Here is a 22,688-nt window from a genome sequence, read left to right as displayed (position 1 = left end):
TAAGGAGGGCACTGGGTGTTATACTTAACTAATGAATCATTGAGCACCACATCCAAAACTAATTATGTACTATATAGTTGCTAACTAAACATAATAAAAAAACAAAACAAAACAACAACAACAAAAACTAGAAAGGAGACTGCTTGGGTAGATTCAAATCAAAGTGAGCCACCCTTGCTAGCAGAAGCTTTTCCTTCTCAGTCTGAAAAGGCTGGTCCTGCCTTGCTTGGTAAAGGTGGCTGTAATCAAGCCACCTTTAAAGAGGGAATGAAAATTTTTCTCATGTCCAATCCATTTATTTATCATCCCTGTCCCCTCGCCAACTGCCTCAGTACCTAGAATGAGGTTGAGAAGGCAGCAATCCCTGCATGGCTAAGGGAGACTAGTAAAAGTCTAACCCAAGAGGAAAAAATATACATGCTAAAAGAAGTCCAAGTTCTTGCAAATTTCTGTTGGCAGTAGGGCTGCCAGATAATGCAAGATACTAAGTTAAATTTGAATTGTAAATAGATAACTTTTTAGCACAGATATGTCCCAAATATTGCATAGGACTTACTAATATTAAAAAAAAATTCCTGTTGAGCTGAATACAAATGTAACTGGGCATCTTACAGTTTTCCCTATGTATTTGGCAACCATTATTGATAAGAATGTAGAGAGTTGATATGGATTATAAAGGTTCTGAACAGGAAGGAAAGTTTATTATATTAGATTTTGTGACAGAACTGATAATTTTCAATTTGGGTGAACATGCCAAAAAACATGGATTCGAAATGCTAGCTGGAGCAACTGGAAGTAGCTCTAATACAGTGATTACCAAACTGAAATCCTAGACCAGGAGCAACAGCACCACTCCGGACCTTATTAGGAATGCAAATTCTCAGGCTCAACCCCAGACCTACTGAATTAGGAACTCTGGGTTAAGGTTTAGAGTTCTGAATTTCAATAAGCTCTCCAAATAATCTTGAGAAATGTCATTGAAACTCAGCCAAGAGCACTTATTCCTCTTCTGCAGAAGAGACCTTTTTTTAGGGTGAGTAGGCCCAGGGAAAGGGGTTATACCGAGACTTTTCAGGGCCACTAACTCTAAACTGATGGGACTTCCTAGGAACTTCACTCTATGTTCTACCAACTTGAGTGGAAGCTTTTTGGGGTAGGAGATAAAAGAAAATGAGATCAATGGATGTACACAACTATCAGTGGTCATTTCCCCAGTTAACCTGAATATACAGGTGGAAAAGAAACACTTTGAAACTGGCAGAGTCCCCACACTGGTTTCCTGACCTCTTGAAAGATACAGGGGTAGCAATTCTACCATTTCCTCAGTTAGCTTGTATATCTGGTTGGTGAAATGGAAGGTAGGTAGAGAGTTACAATAGGTTACTGTGAACCTAACCAGGTGATGACCCTAACTTGCAGATTTCTAGATGTGTTCTTCTTACCAGCATAAAATCAGCATTATTCTTTTTTTTTTAATCAGCATTATTCTTGACACCTGATGGGCAGCTATCAAACTAGAAAACTCTTGGATCCCTATATCAATAAATGGAGCCCACAAGAAGTAGTTTGCTTTCATCTGGCAGTGACGACAGTATACGCTTGCTGACTTATTTCAAGGATATCAACCTCTCTGGCTATTACAATCCCATGGGTTATCATGTTAATGACATCAGGCTGACTGAACCCAGTGGGCAAGAATTTCAGTTATGCGAGGTGCCCTGATAAGTCCCATGTATGTCACGGGGTGGGAGAGAGTATTTATGAAAGTTCAGAGACCTGCTTCATCAACAAAGTCTTAGGGTCCAAAGGTCCCCTCCATGTGAAAGACAAATTGCCTCACCTTGCAACCCTTATAACTAAAATAGGTAGGCAGAGGTTTGCTGAGCTTTTTTAGTTTTAGAGGTAACATACAACATGTATGTGTTCTGCTCCAAAAAGAGTATCAGGTGTGGTATCAGGCACAAGTAGGATCCAGATCAGAGGAAGGCTCTGCAACTGCTCCAAACTGGAACCACATGGCCCTTTGTTCCCGAAGATGTGAAAGTACTCAAAGTGCCTGCAGGAGATCCAAATGCTGCAGAATGCATCTGGCATACTCCAATAGGAAAATACAGTGGAAACCTCTAGTGCTTTGGAGCAGAGCCATGTCTTCTGCAGACAGCAACTAATCTCCTTTGGAAAAACTGTTCTTGGCTTGCTTATAGAGACCAAGATTCTAACCATAGAATATCGAGTGATCATAAGACCTCAAGTGTTAGTTATCTAATATACATACCCATGAGCTGGACAAGTACAAGAACACTCTATCATCAAATGAAAGTGGTATAGAAGCGGTCAGCCTCAAGGCAATCCTGAATACCCATGTGGGTTGTACAAACAGATGGCTCAGATTCCCACTGTACCTACTCTTCTGTTTTGCATCTCTCTCCAATCATACCCTTGGTCTCTGGGGAGTTCCCCATGACCACGGGTCTGAGGAGAAAAAGAATTCAAGGTTGGTTTAGAGATGGTTTCTCATGCCAGCACTAGTTATTACTATTTTTATTTTTTATTTTTTAAAAGACCTGATTTACTTGAGAGAGAGAGAATGAGTGGGAGGGGGGCAGAATGCAGATACCCTGCAGAGCAAGAAGCCCAACACAGGACTCGATCCCAGGACCCTGGGATCACGAATAGAAGGTAGACGTAGAAGGTAGATGCTTAACCAACTGAACCAACCAGGTACCCAGTGTCGGCACTAGTTAAAAGTGGCTTGCTAAGTCATTATCCTGCCAAACAGGTGACTTTGAGAGAAGAAAGAAATCCTTTACTGTAGGCCAAACTTCAAAGCAGTATATCTATTTGATTTCCAATTTATATCATAGGAAAGATGGTGAGCTGGAGCGCCTGGGTGGCTCAGTTGGTTAAGCATCTGACTGTTGATTTCAGCTCAGGTCACGTTCTCAGGTTTGTGGGATTAAGTTCCACATCAGCACAGAGTGTGCTTGAGATTCTCTTTCTCCTCCCTCTGCTCCTCCCCGATGTGTGCTCTCCCTCTCTCAAATAAATAAATGAATAAAATCTTAAAAAAAAAAAATGATGGGGCGCCTGGGTGGCTCAGTGGGTTAAGCCGCTGCCTTCGGCTCAGGTCATGATCCCAGGGTCCTGGGATCGAGTCCCACATCGGGCTCTCTGCTCAGCAGGGAGCCTGCTTCCTCCTCTCTCTCTCTCTCTCTCTCTCTGCCTGCCTCTCTGCCTACTTGTGATCTCTCTCTGTCAAATAAATAAATAAAATCTAAAAAAAAAAAAAAAATGATGGTGAGGGGGGCCTGGATGGCTCAGTGAGTTAAGCCTCTGCCTTCGGCTCAGGTCATGACCTCAGGATACTGGGACCGAGTCCCTGCATTAGGCTCTCTGATCAGCAAGGAGCCTGCTTTCCCCCTCTCTCTCTGCCTACTTGTGATCTCTATCTCTGGTTCAAATAAATAAATAAAATTTTTTAAAAAATGGTGAGACAAATGGAACTATACCAAAATATGAGCAATGACTAACTGCTGTACTCAATGACCAGGGACTTGGAATAAAATAAATTGGAAGGTTGGTAACAAGAAGGGCTGGAGAAAAGGTAGTGGGTGGACCTCTCAGAATGGATAAAGAGCAGGAGACAATTTTTATTCCATACAAAGGTAGACTAAAGCACATATGCCACAAAAGGTTTCTCAGTGATCCAGGGATAAAAGGACTGATGAACATATTGCCTATTACGTCAGAAATGGAAGTCATGAATAGGTCCAGGAACATAGTCTGATATATTTGCATCCTTGCTAAGTCCCCAGTGGGTCAATGCCCGAGATCATCCCTGAGCTTCTGTCATGGCGTCATTACCAAGGGACTATAGAGTCATCCACCAAGTAACAAGTTAAAGATTAATTCTTTTTACCAGAGAAAAGAGCAGTGATCCCTCTATTCCAGAATAGTTAGTTTATCTTGGGTAAAGATTTATCACCTCTGCCCATACGGCTTTGCCAGTACCACCATCTGGGAAATTACTCTCGGTCACGGTATCGCACACGATATTATTTTGCTGCACAAGAAGTGAGACAAGAGACGTACCCCACAGGATTTGTCAGTCTTAGCACGAGTCCCTTTCCTCCAGAAATAGCGGACCTTACATAATGATGGAACAGTCTACAGAAGACACTATTTTAAACCCACTCTAAGAAGATACCTTTAGAGTCAGAGATTCTAGTATATGCTATGAACCATTGGTCAGTCTATGGGCCACTGTTCACCACAGCTAGAGTACATGGGTCCAGAAACCTAGGAGCTGGAGTGGCTCTTCTATTATACTTAATGAGGTGGCAGTGGCTTCTTATTCCCTATCCGTCACCAGGGGTAGCATCAGAGGTAGCTGTGAGCACAGTGGAGCAGGACTTACTAGGACTTATTCTAAGAGGCAAAGCCTAGAAACTTCAATCATTCTAGTATTTTACTGAGCACTAAAATCCCTGCATGGAAATCCCTTCCTGTTTAAAACATCTAGAGTGTTTTCTGTTTCTTGCACTTAATCTTGACTGATATAAGAATAGAGAAATGTGACCTGAACAAATCATATATTTAGATTTATCTATTAAAGCTACGGTATCCAAATCCTCGCATTCTGATATAGTCTTTATTCAAAGATACCATTCAGCAGTTCTACCTACCAAGTAAGTTAATAACGCCATCATTGTAGCAAGCAAAAAGTTTGATAAGATCTTTGAAAAGAAGCATAAATGCAGCATTTATGACACCATTTGTTAGCTCATTGGGATGCACCTAGAAACAGATAAAAATGTAACATGTTAATTACATGTTATCAAATGACAATTTTTCTCAGGGTACATGAAAATGTCTCAAGGGATTACTAAGAAATTATTTCATGTTCTATAAATCTTCTTACATTGTCAAAATATTTTATTTTCATGAATCAGATATGTTTATCTGAACTTTCTATTTTGAGATAACCACAAATCCACAGGCAGCAGTAAAATATATAGAGATGCTATGCACGATTTACCCAGTTTCTCCTAAAGATAACATCTTACAAAAGTGCTATACAGCAGCACCACCAGCATATTGAGATTGCTATAATCTACTAGTCTTATTTGGATTTCCCCAGTTTCGCTTACACTTCTTTTGAACAGGGGCTTCTCTATCTATCGTACCACACATGCAAGCTAGGGCATTTACCACCATACTCAAGAAAAGGGTATGGTTTTAAGAGACATGTCGTGTTGGTATTGCCAGGAGGAAGGGCCATGACCAGACAAAAACAATTCTCTTTGATGGATGGTGTCATTTAAGCAGTCTATATAAAAAGGCTTCTAAAAGCAGGCTAAGATATTTAACTAGTTAGTTATCGTGGCTAAAGATCCATCTTGCAGCTACTTCACCCTGTTAAACACCACAGGAGACCATCACCCTGCTCCGAACATAAGGTTCCAGGAATGCAACGTTTGTAGTTTTCCACGACTTAAGTAAACACCCAGGAAACAGCGCAGACAATCTGGATAACCACAGTCATCTCTACCATGCTAGGAGCCTACACGAAGTGTTCATCTGGTTCATCAAAATGAAGGACATCTCAATCTGCTTCCTGAGTAGATTTCCAGGTGTACCTGGAGCCCACCTTCAAACAGAAGACAGGACTAACTGTGTAGGGCACGTTATCTAGGGAGGTACATACATCAAACTCAAGCAGTGCATCAATCTGTCCCTGTAGTATCGGCATACTCTTCAGTAGCTTTTCAGGAGCCATTGTCCTCATTACACCATCGGCCCTACAATTGTTTAAGAAAAAGAAAAAGATGCAACTTCCTTGTTTGTAGAAAATTCGAGACCGCGTGCATTCTTCCAAGCTGCTCTCCCTCCATTTCCTTGTTAATCTTGTGGGAGGATTTAGAGATATTAAGAGGCTGTAGTTGACTCCCCCCTCTACACTACTTCTTCTTCCCCATTCTTATTCCTCAAGCACATGGGCAGTGCTTTCTTCCTCTCTGCACTGCCCTCAGGAAGAAAGCAGTGGTTTGGATAAAAGAGATCAGTTGAATTACTGGATGGATTTTCCCAAATCTGTAACAGAGGTGTAAGTTTTGTGAATGCCAGTTAGTTTTTTAAGAAAGAGAGAACACATGTCTTAGAAGTCTTCAAAACCTGTAGGACTGGGAGTGCAGAGTGTATACTATTAACTCTCAAGGGAAGAAACATGCAAGCTGATAGGCACAGGTTGGCCAAAAGGAGATAGTTTAACCAGCTGCGGAGGACACAACTGGAGGTTCATGGGAGAGGGTGCATCAGGCAGGGCACTGAACCCGTGTCTGCCCACAGGCCCCTTATGGAGCCTCTGCCACCAGTGACGGTCCAGCTGGGCAGTTATTAGAGTAGTTGAGGAAATACCCAGCTCATGTCAAAAGGCTAAAAATGTCAACTTTCAGGGCATCTCCCACTTCAAGTGTAGGGAAAGCATCCCAAAGTATCCTTGTGTGCCTCTTTATGGGATGCAGAAGTTTCTAAGAAGGCTATAGACCTACTGAAGAAAGGCTACAATGCAGCTGGGTACATCAGCTATGGCTGCCAGGGGCCATGTAGGAAGTCAGAGGAAGACATGGAAACTAGAATCATCTCTAAGGAGAAGGGGATGACATAAAAACCTTAAATTTGTAAAATGTTCACCCACCAGAAACTAATTTATTTTGAACACACAAGTTTATATTGTTCAGCACCATAATTAAAACATAATTGAAAGCTAAGGCTGGGTCACTGTTAGAAAAATAGAGTGTTGCCTTTTTGTGTGAATTCTTGAGACTAAAATATTAAACATTCCACAATACCTTGCCATTATTTCAAGTCAGGAACAGATACAAGATTTCCACAAGTTTATGGCTGAACACTTCTGATTAAATTCAACAACTATTTAGAGGGAAATAAATGGTAATTATGAATTAAAATATAAGTGTTTCAATGAGGTTTTGTCAATCCATGGTTAGTATTAATAATCTGTTCAGTTATGGGGTGTGTGTGTGTGTGTGTGTGTGTGTGTGTGTGTGATACTAGGACATTATTACCTCTCAAGAACAGATTTAACCATATACATGGTTCAGTTTCACTTCAATCAAAACACACTGAAATAACCATTGTAAACTAGAGCCACTGTTCTTTGAACTCTGAATGAACTTTAAATTCTCTCCATTTAAAATTATTTAAAGGAATATATGAGCTTAAGAATTTTTATTTGAACTTAACAAATAAAATGTTAGACCATGTCACTTCTGAGCAGTGAATCAGATTTTCTGCATGCAAATATAAATAAAATAACGTATACTACAACGTCAAGGCTAACTTCTGTAATACTATTGAGTCTCTTTTTTCAGGTGATTATAAACTGGGCCTTCATGACCAAAATTATCTGGCATCTAAGCTTTAGCTAAGTCAAGTATGCCTCAAAGACTTACTCTCAAATAAATATGAGAAAGAAAAAAACATACCCTTTCTTCACTCTGGCAAAATCAAATGCCATCTGTCTGTAAGAGAAAGCCTTTTCATTCAAATATCTACTATAACGCCTTATGAAGGTAGACATATCATAACCTGGGGGAAGGGGCAGAAGAAGTAAAACTAATTAATACAATACCTTCCATTGTGTTTCAATTAGTACCAATTTAAAAAAAAAAAACTCTCCCAATGTAAATAATGCTAGAATGAAGTCAATAAAGGCAGCAGAAAATCCTCACTTAAAATCTTACTGCAAGCAAAAATACTTCAGGCATGAGACATTCCAAGACATTTCAATTTCGTTATGTTACCATCCAAATAGAGAATGTCTTTTCTGAATTTTCCTTGCATTTTTGTTCACCATTTCAACTAACATGCTGTTTCAGGCTTAATATATGTAGCTTTCTGAGAACTATCCATTTGCTTGGTGTGCTCACCTTATACATAATAGGCGACCAGTAACTACGATGAATGAGCCTATGACCATAGTTTAAATTTACTAATTTACAAAGAATGTTTAAGACTGGAATCTCTTTTTTTTTAAATTAGGAAAGTATCTTTTATTGCCTTTTGTACTTTCATAAACAAACAACTGTGGGTCTAGAATATTGACTGTTAAGGTAAATGCTGAAAAGGACAAAAAGTAAAATATGTGATTTATAAGCTGAGTTTTCTAACAATTAAATATTTTGAAGCTCTACAAAGTAACTAATTACTTTAATATTTTTTCTTAAATACCCAACAGAACTACCAGCTATACTAATTATATATTATAAACCTCATTTCAAAAAACAAAACAAAACCCTGTATCAAAAGCATTATCCAAAAATTTAGAGAACATATTCTCACCATGGGATCCACTTTTGTCCAAAAAATTGCTGAGATTGAACAGTGTATTTCTAGAGGCCAAGTACTGAATAAATCTCTGAAAAACAAAAACCAAAAATTAAAACCAATATTCCCACATCATATCTTTAAACAATTTCTGATGCTAAAGGATATTGCAGATTCTCACTGATTTTTTTTTTTTTTACTTAGTTATTATAAAGTTTCCTAGTCTGCTTTCTTTGAGGAGGAAAAAAGACTGAAAAGTACTCACTAAATTAGAATTAAATTTTATGATCATTCATTTTTTTATATAACCAAAACACTGCAGTTTAATATGATTCAGTAGGTATTCCATATAAAATGGGTAATTTTTATTTTATTAATATTTTCCAAAATTAAGTATTTTTGTGAAAGCAATTTTCACTTAAAGGTACAAAAGACTGTTCCTAATGGGAAAAATACTTTTATTGTTTCTTTCTTCTATCAATTTTGCCCATTAATGTATTTATATGGTATATACCTTTTAGGTACGAGTAGTATTTAATATTTCAATGTCTCCAAGAGAATGTTTAACTTCACATTTTTTAAAAAAATAGCTAAACAGAAGATTAAAATTGTACTCTCGATGATTTTGAACATATATTCCTGATTAATGAAAAGTAGAAGAGCCTTCCATAAATGCCTCCCTTCCAAAACAAGAAAAGTTAAGTTTACTTCATTTACCTCATTTCCATGCACCATGAGATGATGTGTTGTGACTAAAGCTTTAAATACAACCACCCAGCTACTGTTTGTTGCCCTCTCGAAGAGTGTGTCGGCCATCTGAGGAATATTAACATTGGTCTCATTGGTAGCCTGGATCAAATCTACAAAAGCAGAAGAAATCCAACAATAATATTAATCATTACATACAGAACGCCATTTCAAATATTAAACATTTAAGCTTATTTACTAAAACAGAAGTCCCAAAATTGCTTTGACAATAGCTAACAACCAAATTTAAAAAATTAGGCCATAATATTTTTGCACATGCACACACAAATACATGATTTAGCCAATGCATTTGTGTTTTTTTTTTTAAGTTTATTTTTTCCATTGAATTCTCTTCTGAATTTTATGTTTTCTGGTACCGATGTCATTCTTTAAAATTACAAACTCCAGGAAAGCTAAGTCTCTTGTTAATTCTTCTTTTCTAGTACAATGTCTCAAACACACGCAAGCTTACTTGATACACCAAGTGAAGGCAATAACATAAATGTATTTCTTTGAAACATTAAGCAGCTAAATGCATACTTCACTTAGATTTTAAGTTTGATGAGTGCTAATAAATATATTTGCCACCGAAGTGGCAGAATGAGAGCAAATAGTAAAAAAAAAAAACAAAAGAAAAAAATTCCATTACACTTACCTAAGCTTCAAAAAAATACCATGCATGCATTGAATTACTATTATGTGACCTGAGTTGATAAGAGTAAACCTTTAAAATGCATTCACTGTCCACATTGACATATTATCTGTGTGATTCCAGCTGCACCTCAGGGGAAAAAATTTTTTTTATATAGTAGCCAAGATGGGCTGCCCAGCATTCAGAGAAAGTGGTGAGTGCTGTGAAAAAGTTATCTGAAGCAAAAAAAAAAAAAAAAAAAAAAAAAAAATTATCTGAGGCAATCAAAGATCAACATATTAAGAAAAAGAAGCTAAGAAGCTAAGCCACACTGGGGCAGACTTCAGAGTGGCTCAGTTGACCCTTGAACCACAGGGGTGTGAACTGCAAGGGTCCACTTTCACACAGGTTTTTCTTTCTTTTATAGTCCAGTACTATAAATGTATTTTCTCTTCCTTATGATTTTCTTTTTTAAAATTTTTTATTTTAATTTATTTGATAGACAGAGATTACAAGTAGGCAGAGCAGCAGGCAGAGAGAGGGGGAAGCAGGTTCCCTGCTGAGCAGAGAGCCTGATGCAGGACTCGATCACAGGATGCTGGGATCATGACCTGGGCTGAAGGCAGAGGCTTTAACCCACTGAGCCATCCAGGTGCCCTTCCTTATGATTTTCTTAATAACTTTCTTTTCTCACTTTATTTTAAGGAATACAGTATTTTACACGTAACATAAAAGAAGTATGTTAATTGACTATGTTATCAGTAAGGCTTTTGGTCAGCAGTAGGATTTTGGAGGAGTCAAAAGTTATGCTCAGATTATTGGCTATGCAGGTGGTCGACGCCCCTAACTCCCCGACATTGTTCAAGGATCAGCTGGTGCTTCCTACAGCACAGTCTGGCTTCCTCAAGATGATACTACAAGACTTCCTTCACAGGCCACACCCATCTTGCAGAGAACTCATGATACTCAGCTACAAGAAAATCCCATGCAACAAATGCAGAGACACAGACCCATCCTTTTCCTTATTCAAAATCCACACTCAGTAATCATGCAACTATGCATCTGCTTTATGCATTTCTGTATTTTACAAAAAAAAAAAGTTTTTAAAAAGTTGATGATCCATGTCTGAAATAAATTCTAAACTAGAGGGTATCAGTAACTGTTCCAAATTATAAATGGACCAGACCAGGCCTAGTTTTTACTTTATTTTAAATTCTAGTCATCATCCCTATTCACTTTAACACCTTCCCTCAATGTTTTTCCTTTATTAGAATTCTACTCATCCTTCAGGAAATCTTTCCTGGTCCCCTTAAATGAAGCCCCATGTGGCCTCCTGCTGCTTTAAAACTTGAAGCATTTCGTTCCTGGTGATTATTCAGGTTAGATGTGTATGGGTCGTTAAGTTTCTACCATACCAAAGCTGCCTGATGATGGAAACGGTCACGTGAATGTCTGTTTTCTGTGCAAAGCTTTGCAGAGCACTGTGGACAATAAACAATTGTTGAACAAATGGACACCCCCCCATACCATAACCCAAAATATAAGCAAACAGTTCTTTTTTTTTTTTTTAATTGACATATAAGGTATTATTTGCCCCAGGGGTACAGGTCTGTGAATCAATCAGTCTTGAACAATTCACAGCAGTCACCATAGATACACCCTCTCCAGTGTCCATCATCCAGCCACCCTATCCCTCTCCTCCCGACCTCCCAGCAACCCTCAGTTTGTTTCCTGAGATTAAGAGTCTCTTATGGTTTGTCTCCCTCCCCAGTCCCATCTTGTTTCATTTTTTCCCTCCATTCCCCTAATAAGCCCCCCTGCCCTGCCTCTCAAATTCCTCATATCAAAGAGATCTATGATAACTGTCTTTCTCTGACTGACATTATGCTAAATGTTTCTTTAAAAAAGAAAAATCACTAAGCTGTGACACTGTTTTCTAAGACTCTATCATGGAACTACTTTACACTTGAAACTCAGTGTCAGTCACAAACTCTTCTATTCATTTAGTTATTGAACTGGGCTCTGGGGATACAGAAACATATTGCTGGTCAGAAGAGACAAATGCCTGTTCAGAGAATAGAGAAAATCATATATGAAACGAGCAAAGAGAGGCAGCAAGAGAGAGCAAAGAGAGCCCAGGTCTAGGGGCTAGCTTAGCCCTGACTAGTTGTACAACTCTGGCAAATTAAATGCCTCTTTAACTTAGGGCCTCATCTTTAAAATGGGAAGTAATCATTGCTACCTTTCAGGACTACTATAAGGGTTTTAAAGCGTCTGAACATAGCAGGCACCCAAAATAATTGTTTGTAAATACTGCTATACACACAATGCATTATGAGAACAGAGTGAGGTACTAGGAAAAACTCCATGGGGAGGATCCTAAAGTCGGTTCTTCCATGGGAGAGGAGTGAGTAGGACATATTTACCAAGTGTGCAAAGTAGGGAGGCCTAAGAGGTGGTGAGTCCTTGGAGAACTGTGGTAGTGTGGGGGCTAGGTATATTGTGGGCTGGTGTTAGGAGGAACTTAACTAAAGAGCTAGGGGATGACCACTGAGGGATCTCACACATGACTGAACAGTTTGGACTTCACTCTATGGACCAACAGGAGTCCTTGAAGTATTTTAGCAGATTGTATGAGACTTCACTTCTACAGTCAACCACATCATTCAGTGATTACTAAATTCTATCTTCAAGGTAAGCAGAGGCATAGGATAAGGAACAATTACTTTTGTCTGGAAAGATATACTAGAAGACAGGAAAAGAGGAAGGTAGAAAGCCCAGTTGAGAGTCAGATGAGGTTAACCTGGCTAATGAATAGGCAGTGGGAACAGGAGATAATGAATGGAGCAGAAAGATACTCAGATCAGGAGGCTCAACTGATGGGATTTCCAGGTAAGCAAATGGATATTAAAGGGGAAGGGAAAAGGAATTGTGAAAAAATTCAGATATCTGATTTGGGGTCCAGTAAATGTTTTGTTTTTGTTTTTGTTTTTTTTTACTGAAAAGGGAGGAAAGTTGGTTTCAAAGAAGACAAACTATTTTGAACACAAACATTTGAAGTAGCTGCTGGAGATCTGTGTTGAGATGTCTGATAAGGGACTGGAAGCATGTTCTAAAGTTCAGGACAAACGTTTAGCCTCAATACAAATTTGGGAGTCATCAACAACAAAATAGGAGCTGATATGAAAGCAAAAGAGGTAACCCTGAAATCCTACAAAAAAAAAAAAAACCAATGGAAATTATGTTATACATAAGTGAAGAAGTAAGAATCAGAGCTAAGAAAGACCAAATTTTAGAGATGAATTGAAGAAGAGTGAGTGAAATAACAGTCAGATGGTAAGCAGAAGCCCAGGAAAGTGAGAGTGAGAGCCAAATAAGAAAAGAGATTCAAAAATTCAAGAAGCAATTAGGGGTCACCAATGTCAAAAACTATAGAGTCCTCACAAGCTGAACATGAAGAACAGAACATGTGTAACTATGGGACAACTGCCATAGGAAGGAAATAAAGCTCAAATATAGAATACGTATTTATAACATAAATAAGGGAGGAAGGTTTTTTTGTGGTTTAAAGATGGGAGATGTGGTTTAAAGTTGTGGTTTAAAGATGGGTTTAAGCATGTTTAACACTAAGTAGGAAAAGGCAAAAAGAGGTGAAGGTAAAAACGAGAATAGAGATGATGTATGGGAAAGTCTAGAGGCAGAATGAACTCTAGAATTCAGGGCTCATAAGTCAGAGTTAGCCTCAAAGAGAAGGGTCACACACTAGGAGAGTAAGGACGGGTGTTAGAGTGGAAATGGAAGAAAGATCAGCTAAGAAGCAAGTCCTCGATAAAGAAGAAATTGTAACTTTTATTAAATCTTGACTTTAAAATATTCATTTTTTAAAAACCCTATGTCAGGGGTTGGCAAACTACTGCTTGTTCAGCAATCTGGCTTGCTTAATAAAGTTTTATTGGAACACAGCCATGCCCATTTGTTTACATGCTGTCTAAGGCTTTGTTTATGTACTGTTTTCATGCTACAGTGACACAGTTGAATAGTTACAACACTGAATTCAAACTAAATTCACCGGTCCGCTAAGTCTGAGATTTACTCTCTGATCCTTTAGAGAAAATGTTCGCTGACCCTCCTCCATCACTAAATGGGAAGTTTGCATCACACCCCTCTGATGCACAACAGAGATTAATGGTTGTCTCAAGTAAAAGCAATTGCGTGTTTGAACTGGGAGCTGAACTAATTACTTGTGTAGACTACTATTGTACTTGAAAGAACGAACGACAGACTTCATGGTGATTCTGACTTGGTATTCAGCAGTTACTTCCTCAACAATAAAGTGATTCTGTCACTTCAAAGAAAACAAATGACAGTACTGGTGGCCAATGATAAAATTCAATTGTTCAAGTAAAAATCAGAATTTTAGAAAAATTTTAATTTAGAAAAATCCTTACTGTGTCTGCCACAGTAAGCTTCACAATTTTCCCATTCTCTGATTGTTGGTGACGTTAGTATCACTTATATTATATAATGAAATAGGAAAACATTTTGGAAGATGTATCTCAGTGAACCAATATTTTTCAAAAGACTAGTATGAAATGTTACAAAATAATACATTTGAGGCACCTGGGTCTGCCTTCAGCTCAGGTCATGATCCCAGGTTCCGGGGATATAGCCACGCATCTGCTCCTTGCTCCTTGCCTGCTTCTCTGTCTCCCTTTGCCTGCCAATCCCCACGCTTGTGCTAACAAATAAATAAATAAAATCTTAAAAAAAAATACATTCAGTTAATTCAAAGTAAAGAAGACCAATGCCAGTAGACTTTAATGTAACAGAGTACAAAAAAAAATCCACTGATGTAGTTTCAGAATCAATATTGTGATTTAAATTCAAGAAAACACCACTTGAAGAGTTAGAGTATCAAAGGATATCCACAATTTTCTGAAAAAGCTATTAAAAGTGCTTTCTGCTTTCCAACTGTGTATCTGTGTGAAGACAGATTTTCCTCATACACTTTAACTAAAACAATACATTCCAAAAGACTGAATATAGAAACAGATAGGAGCATCTATCTTCTATTGAGTAAGACATAAAAAAGATGTATCAAGATATCAAACAATAGCACTCTTCTCACCATATTTTAGCTTTGGAAAATAATTATTTTCCCTACAAGTACTCTGTGTTAAATATATCAATAGGTTTATTATTGTTATTTTGAAATATTTTAAAATCTTCTCAGTTTTGATTTCTAATACATTAAATATCTAAAGATACAGGTCACATAATTGAAAGCTCTTTGAATTCCTAAATAATTTTAAACTACAAAAGTATCCTGAGACCAAACAGTTTGAGAGTTGCTATTCTTGATATATATCTAAAGAGAGAATTGCGAGGTTGTAGAGTATCCACATATTTAACTTTACAAAGTGTTTTTACATAGTGGTTGCAACATTTATATTCTTGCCAGTAATTTATATAAGTATCTGTCCATTGCTTTACTTGCTCACCAAATAAAGGGTTTCCATTTAAAGAATCTCAAAAACTTAAAGCATATATATAAACACAGAAAAAAATGTTGCTGAAAATTGTAAATCTAAATGTTAAATATCTGTCATATTTTAATTCTTTAGAATTCAAAGCATTGGTTGACAGATCTGGTATCTACTTAGGATTTATGTATTTATTTGTCAGAGAGACAGAGAGAAAGAGAAAGAGTGCGAATAAGCAGGGGGAACTGGAGGTAGAGGGACAAATAGGTTCCCCATTGAGTAGGGAACCCAATGGGGGCCTTGATCCCAGGAACCTCGGATCATGACCTGAGCCAAAGGCAAATGCTTAATTGACTGAGCCACCCAGGCATACCAGATCTGGTACCTTTTTAAAGATAGGTTTTAAAATAGCTTTATTGAAATACAATGGACATTAAAAGACTGTACATATTTAAAGGATATTATTTGATAAGTTTTGACAAATATGCCTCCATAAAACTATCATCAAAATCAAGATAATGAACATATTCATCACCCCCAAAACTTTCCTGGAGACCTTTTATAATTCCTCCTTCCTACCCCTTGCCATTCTTTGCTGCTGTTTCCTTAGCAACCACCAATTTGCCATCAGTCAATATACCTTAGTTTGTACCTTCTAATACAGTAAAAATTCTCTAATAAAGAGAATCATATATGGAGGGGAAGGGAAGCAAGGGAGAGGTCTGGCTTTCACTTAGGATAATTATTTTGAGATTCCTCTGGTTGCTGCACATTTCAGTAGTTCCAATAGTTCATTCATTTTTATTACTGAGGTGCATTCTGTTACATGGATACAGCGAAATTGTTCATTCATTCACCTATTGATGGACATCTGGAGTGATTCCAGTTTTTATTATTACAAGTAAAGTTGCTATGAACACTTGTGTATGAGGATGTGGATGGACATATGCTTTCAATTCCTTGGGTAACTGCCTAAGAATAGACTGTTCAGATCATTTTGAAGTAAATATTTAAGAAACTGCCTAACTGTTTCCAAGATGGTTGTATCATGTTATATTCCCAGCAGTAGCGTACTGGCCCTCCAGTTTATTTTTTGCCATTCTAACAGGTGTTACATGGTGTCTCATGGTCTCATTTCTTTGCATTTCTGTAATAGCTATTAACGTTGAACACATTTTTCATGTGCTTTTTGTTACTTTATTTGCCACAGGTATAAATTCTTGCCCATTTTTATCAGATTGTTTATTTTCTAATTGTCAAACTATTTTAAATCAAGTCCATTATCAGAAATATTTGCAAATATTTTCTCCAAATCTATGGCTTCCAATTTTATGACTTAAACAGTGTCTTTCAAAGAACAGAAATTCTCAATTACGATGAAGTCCTGTCTACTAAGTTTTTCTTTAAGCATTCATGCTTTTGTGTTATACCTAAGAAATCTGTTTGAGTCAAAGTCACAAAGATTTTCTCCTGTTTTTCTTCTACAAGTTTTACAGTTTTAGGATTGTATATTTAGATCTATAATACATTGTTAATTTTTTTTAATAAATGAGGTATGGATACAGGGTCTTTTTTTTTTTTCTTCATCTATCAAATTGTTCCAGCACTATTTGTTGAAAAACCTATTCTCTCCTACTTTTTATTTTCTCACTTTGTACCTTTGTCAAAAATCAACTGACCACATTTCTTGGGGTCTATTTCAGGCTCTATTCTGTTCTATTGATCTATTTGTCTGCTTTTATCTCAATATCACAGTATCTTTATTAATGTAAATTTTAATAATTCTTGAAATCAGGTAGTGTTAGCCCTCTCTTTTTCAACATAGTTTTTGTTCTTTTAAATCCTTTGTGTTTCTGTTTTACAAAGAATTTATCCATTTTAACAAAAAATGTCTGCTGGGATTTTGACAGAGATTATGTTGACTATATAGATCAATTTGGGGTGATCTGGCATTTTAGCAATACTGAGTCTTCCCATGTATGTACATAGTCTGTCTCTCGTGTATTTAGATCTGCTTTAATTTGTCCCAACAGTGTTGCGCAGTGCTCAGTATTCAGGTCTCACTTGTATTTTATCAGATTCCTTCCTAAGTATTTCATATATTTTGATAATAAATATACAGTAAATGATAAAAAAAGATGGTAAATGGTATTGTTTCTTTTTCATTTGCACTCCTAATTGTTTATTGCCAGTATTAAGAAATAAAACTTACATTTGTATATTGACTATGTCGCACAACATTGCTTGATTTTGTAGATTCTATCATAAATTCTGCATAGATGACATGATTTATGATAAAGCCAGTTTTTACTTCTTTCCAATCTTGATACTTTTTCCTTATTTTTAAAATTAATTAATTAATTAATTAACTCTTGGTATTGGTATTGGCCAGAATCTCCAATGCAATCTGAAGAGCAGTGAAAAACAACACCCCTTTCTTTATTCTTGATCTTAACAGGAAAGCATTCAGTTTATTCAGTTTCTCACTAGTAAATGTGATGTTTGCAGTAGGTGTTTCCACACATATCCTATGTCCCATTAAGGAAGTATCCTTCTATCCCTAATTTGTTGAGAGTGTTTTAATCATAAATGGATGTTGGATTTTGTCAAATATTTTTCTCTATCTATAGAGATGATCATACAGTTTTTCCTTTTCAGTCTATTACGGTAAATTACATTGATTTTTTGGTAAATATTTACTGATTTATTTGAGAGGGAGAAAGTGCACAAGTGGGGAAGGAGCAGAGGGAGAAGCACAAGCAGACTCCCTGCTTAGCACAGAGCCGGACACAGGGTTCGATCCCACAGCCCTGAGATCATGACCTGAGCTGAAATTAAGAGTTGGATGCTTAACCAACTGAGCCACACAAGGAGCCCCTAAATTGATTACTTTTCAAATGTTAAAGTAACCTTGCATTCTTGGGATAAACTCTTTTGGTCTTTATATTTTATCTATCAGTCAGAAGAATATGTGACTCTTCCTCTCAGGGTCATGCATTTGAGCCCCACGTTGGGTGTAGAGATTACTTAAATAAATAAAACATTTTTTAAAAATAATTTTTACATTTATTTTCATGGGGGGTATCAGTCTATAGTTTTTTTTTTTCCTTTAATATCTTTGTCTGGTTCTACAATTAGAGTAATGGTCTCACAAAATCAGTATTCTCTCATTTTCACTTTTCTGGAAGAGACTGTGTAAAATTGGGATTATTTCTTTTTTAAATGTTTGGTAGTCTTCTGGGCTGGAATTTTTCTTTGATAGAATGTTTTTAACCATGATGTAAATTCCTTTAATAGATATATAGGGAGATTGAATGAATCTGGGTAGTGTGTCTTTTTTTTTTTTAATTTTTTTATAATTTATTTTCAGCGTAATAGTATTCATTGTTTTTGCACCACACCCAGTGCTCCATGCAATACGTGCCCTTTCCAGTAGCCACCACCTGGTTCCCCCAACCTTGGAAGTTTGTCTTTTTCAACACATTCACCCCTTTCATATAAGGTGTATATTGGCATCAAGTTGTCAGCAGTATTCCCCTATTGTTCTATTAACATCTATAGAATAAGTCTTGATGTCATCTCATAATTACCTGATATTGGTAATTTATGTCTTTTTTTTCTCTCTCTCTCTTTTTTTCTGATCAGTCTGGGTAAAGTCATTTCAATTGTATCAATCTTTCTAAAGACTCAGCTCCATCTCTGCAATTCAGAGGAAACTCCAGTTCAGGTGGGGTCCTCCCCTTCGTGCTGCAGCCTGGAACCTCTCTCTTGACAGTAAGCTGAGACGATCCCAGAACTCACTTTGTTCTCCATCTCACAGGGATCACTGCATCCCACCGCCTGATGTCCAGTACACTGATAACAGTTATTCAATATAGTCTGTCTAGCATCTCAGTTATTTCAGTCAGAGGGGTAAATATAAGCCCTGTTATTCCATCTTGCCACAATGTCTAAGTCTGTCTTTTTGGTAGTTTTAAGTAACTGAAAATATATTAGAAAATCTCTGGGAGGCAAGAAAGTATCAACAAAATTAGAGAATAAAAGAAACAAATGCAAGTGGAAAAAACTTTAACTTTTGAGAGTTGCAAATAATTGCTCACTAAAATAAGACAATGGCAACAAACCTGAATAGCTCTCAAATTCTTGAACACCTATGTCTTTTTCCACTACTACATGAGACTCTCAACCACTTCCACCATGTGGAAAGATAGCACATGACAGGGCCCTTGTTACCTCTTACCTGGACTGCTCTGTAACCTATTCTCTGGATCACCTCCAGCCCAACTAGATACACTTGTGGAAAAATAACTGCCTAAGTATACAGTTCTGATCTTGGCAGTCACATGCTCAAAAAACCCCTGGGGCCTCCTTCTGTCCACTGCATTAAATACAATTACCTCAGCCCTGAGTAAAAGACCTTTTATCAGGAGCAGCTACTTTCCTACTCTTTGCTGTGAGTTGTACACCAACAATACGGTATCAATACCTTTTCATGCTGCTCTTACTGCCTAGAACGACTCTGCCTTTACTCTTTTGTGATCTCAGCTTTTTTTTTTTTTTAAGATTTTTTATTTTATTTTATTTATTTGACAGAAAGAGATCACAAGTAGGCAGAGAGGCAGGCAGAGAGAGAGAGAGAGGAGGAAGCAGGCTCCCTGCCGAGCAGAGAGCCCAACGCGGGACTCGATCCCAGGACCCTGAGATCATGACCTGAGCCGAAGGCAGCGGCTTAACCCACTGAGCCACCCAGGTCCCCTGATCTCAGCTCTTAAAGCAATCTCAAATACTATAACCTCCAAGAAGTCTTTCTAACACTGGTCTCAGATGGAGAAGATGCTTTAAGTTTTTTCTTCCATGCAGAGTAGGGCAAAGGATGCTGGAATTGGGTCCACAGACCTGGTTTACAACCTAGCTCTGCTACTTATGGACAAGTTCATTTGACCACTCTGTGGCTCTGTATTTTCACCCTGAAATGGGGGTAATATTAACTACCTTATAGGACAGACATTGTCACTTGTTCTAATCTTTCATATCTTCATGACAGCCCTTATTACATAAAATTATAATTGTTAATTTACATATGTCTTTGCTCTACCAGAATTCAAGATCCAGTTAGTAGGAATGAGGTCAGTATCTGTATCTTTTGATCCCTGGTACCTAACACAGACAGTGGCATATAATAGGTGTCTTAATAGGTGTCTTAATAGGTGAGACAGCTATGACTGCCTCAATATAAAGTACTTTCATACTAAAGCTGATAGTTTGTATTAAAAGTCTATTTCTTTCTATAATTCTTACTGGATACAACTGAATCACCAAATTAGACAGAAAGACTTACTTTCTATGTCATTGACTTATATATACTTTTATCAGCAGCTTAGATTTAGAAAGGGAACTTATATTCCATGTTTAAATCTCTCCCTAAGTTTAATTACAAGATTCTGTCACACCCCACTAGAACAGCAATTTTCCTTAGACTGAATGCCAGAAAGCGGAACAAAGACTGATCATTCCTTCATCTACAATCATTTTCTAAACTTATCCTTCCCAAAAAGAGACTGAGGAGCTAGAGACAACATCCAGCAATACACTAATACACAGATTTTAGACATTAATGTCTCAGAGTGTTTGCCACGTGAAATTATTTGTAAATTTATTAACGGTTCTTTTAAATTTTTATCTTTTTTTTCCTTCCTTCTCTACTCTTTCCCTCCCCTCCTACTAGTTAACAACATTGGAGAGCGCAAACATTTGAAAACAGAAGGTAATCTTTCTAATGTGGGCAATATAAAAAGCTAATGATGCTGACGGTCTAAGGTTGTTTGAGCTCAGTATGAATGGCAGACATCAGTGGCTGCCTCACCAATACCTATTTCCTTTTCTCTTCTTCCTTACCAGCAAATGCCACCCATCCCCCCTGCCTGGCCCACCCATCAGAAAAGCCAAAAAATGCCAGATATGTGCCATCCCTATTTCCCTTGTAGCTAGACATGGACACAGGAAGAGCAGTCCTTTGGAAAAAGCAGTATCGTATAATTAACAGAGTGGACACGTGCCTCCCCTTCTTCAGTGGACACAGCTGTGTCTGCATAGGACGTCCTGGTCATCTTGAGACAGGAAGATGGACTTGAGCAAGCTGGAGCCAGCAGTGGGGACACATGAAAAGCCCCTAGGTCTTCGGTGCTGCTGCTGAGCTGCTAATCGAACCCTGGGACTGCCCCACCTCCAGACTTCTTATTAAGGAAGACAGTAAATTGGCTCATTAGTTCCAGACTTGGGGCGTTCCAACACTTAACAGTCAGAAGAATCCTAAGGGATACAAAACTGCAACAAAACACCGCAAAAAGGAGCCAGGCTCAAGACTTCTACAGTGTCTTCCAGCTTCAGTATCACTGGAGTATCACATTGTTTTTGCCCTTCTACAGAGTTAAACCACCCCCAGCAGTGTCTTCCCTTGAGATAAGGGGTCCTTTGTGTAGAAGCTCTGTAGAAGAATGTTATAGGAACTAGGATACAGAGCATAGATGAAAGGAGCACATTTTGGGAAAGAGAAAGCGAATATCCTTATCCTATGCAGAGAGAAGAACTAATATGAAATAATTTTATAAAATACAAATTTTGCATATAGAACTTCTGAAGTGACATGGGGAAGGCTAGAAAATAATCAGAACAAAAATACGAAGGAGGTAGCTGGAAACCCCAAAGGTTGGGGAGAGGTGCTGGGAGAACTGTAACCAGTCTGGTAGGCAGGGCTGGGCATGTGGAATGAAATGACCTCATGAGGGTTGAGGTGGGAGTGATCCCTAGAGGGGCGGTGCTGAGAGCTGCATAAATGACAGCAAAGTTGGGACAACAGTGTGAGAGTTGATGACCCTCAATTGTTAAGTGTAGACAACAAGGCTGCCTGGGGCAGGAAATAAGAGAACAAAAACCAGTGAGGGGGCAGCTTGGAAATGTGCCCTATATGATGAACAGTATTTGCAGAACTTAATAACAGTATCCTTCTTCAAATAAGTTCTCCTTTAAATAAAAGTTACAAATTGTGAGTTTTTAAATGTTTTTCACTTAATTTAGTCAATATAGCTACATAAAACTTTATTTGTATCTTTATATTATTACAATGTGAACTTTAATGTAACCTAGTTTCTACACTAGGTAAATTATTTCTAAACTATTTTTTTGTATCTCAAAGAAAACTATGTATACTTTGCAACTCTCTTGCGGTCCTTTATAGAAACATGTACAACAAAAATCTTCTTACGCTATTTGTTCTCCTATAGGATGTTGGCAGATTCGCAAGAAGGAGATGCAGTATACCGCATAGTTAAGTCATTCAGTTAAGGTTCTGGAGCCAGACCAGACCCATCCAGTTCAATTACCATCTGTTATTTAATAACTGTGACCTTGAGCAAAGTTGCTTCTCTTAACTTCCATTTCTGCATTACTATGATGGAGCTAATAATGGTACCTATCTGACAGCT

At 37.6% G+C, this 22,688-nt stretch overlaps 1 protein-coding gene across 9 annotated transcripts in view; it reads right to left on the bottom strand.

Moving 5' to 3' along the window:
• SNAP91 (synaptosome associated protein 91) overlaps nucleotides 1–22,688 on the bottom strand; it is a 147,830-nt gene that overhangs the window by 89,432 nt on the left and 35,710 nt on the right. For all 9 annotated transcript variants that reach the window (XM_082730685.1, XM_082730687.1, XM_082730688.1 and 6 more), the window contains exons 3-7: nucleotides 9,064–9,206; nucleotides 8,362–8,437; nucleotides 7,506–7,608; nucleotides 5,708–5,801; nucleotides 4,686–4,797 (exon numbers count right to left, since the gene is read on the bottom strand). In XM_082730685.1, the coding sequence (XP_082586811.1) occupies nucleotides 4,686–4,797; nucleotides 5,708–5,801; nucleotides 7,506–7,608; nucleotides 8,362–8,437; nucleotides 9,064–9,206 (528 nt within the window). The remainder of the gene's footprint in view (nucleotides 1–4,685; nucleotides 4,798–5,707; nucleotides 5,802–7,505; nucleotides 7,609–8,361; nucleotides 8,438–9,063; nucleotides 9,207–22,688) is intronic.

The sequence above is a fragment of the Mustela nivalis genome (genome assembly GCF_964662115.1).
Source record: "Mustela nivalis genome assembly, chromosome: 5".
NCBI classification, from domain to species: domain Eukaryota; kingdom Metazoa; phylum Chordata; class Mammalia; order Carnivora; family Mustelidae; genus Mustela; species Mustela nivalis.
Note: the sequence above shows the minus strand (reverse complement) of the source record. Positions and strands in the feature narration are given on the sequence as shown.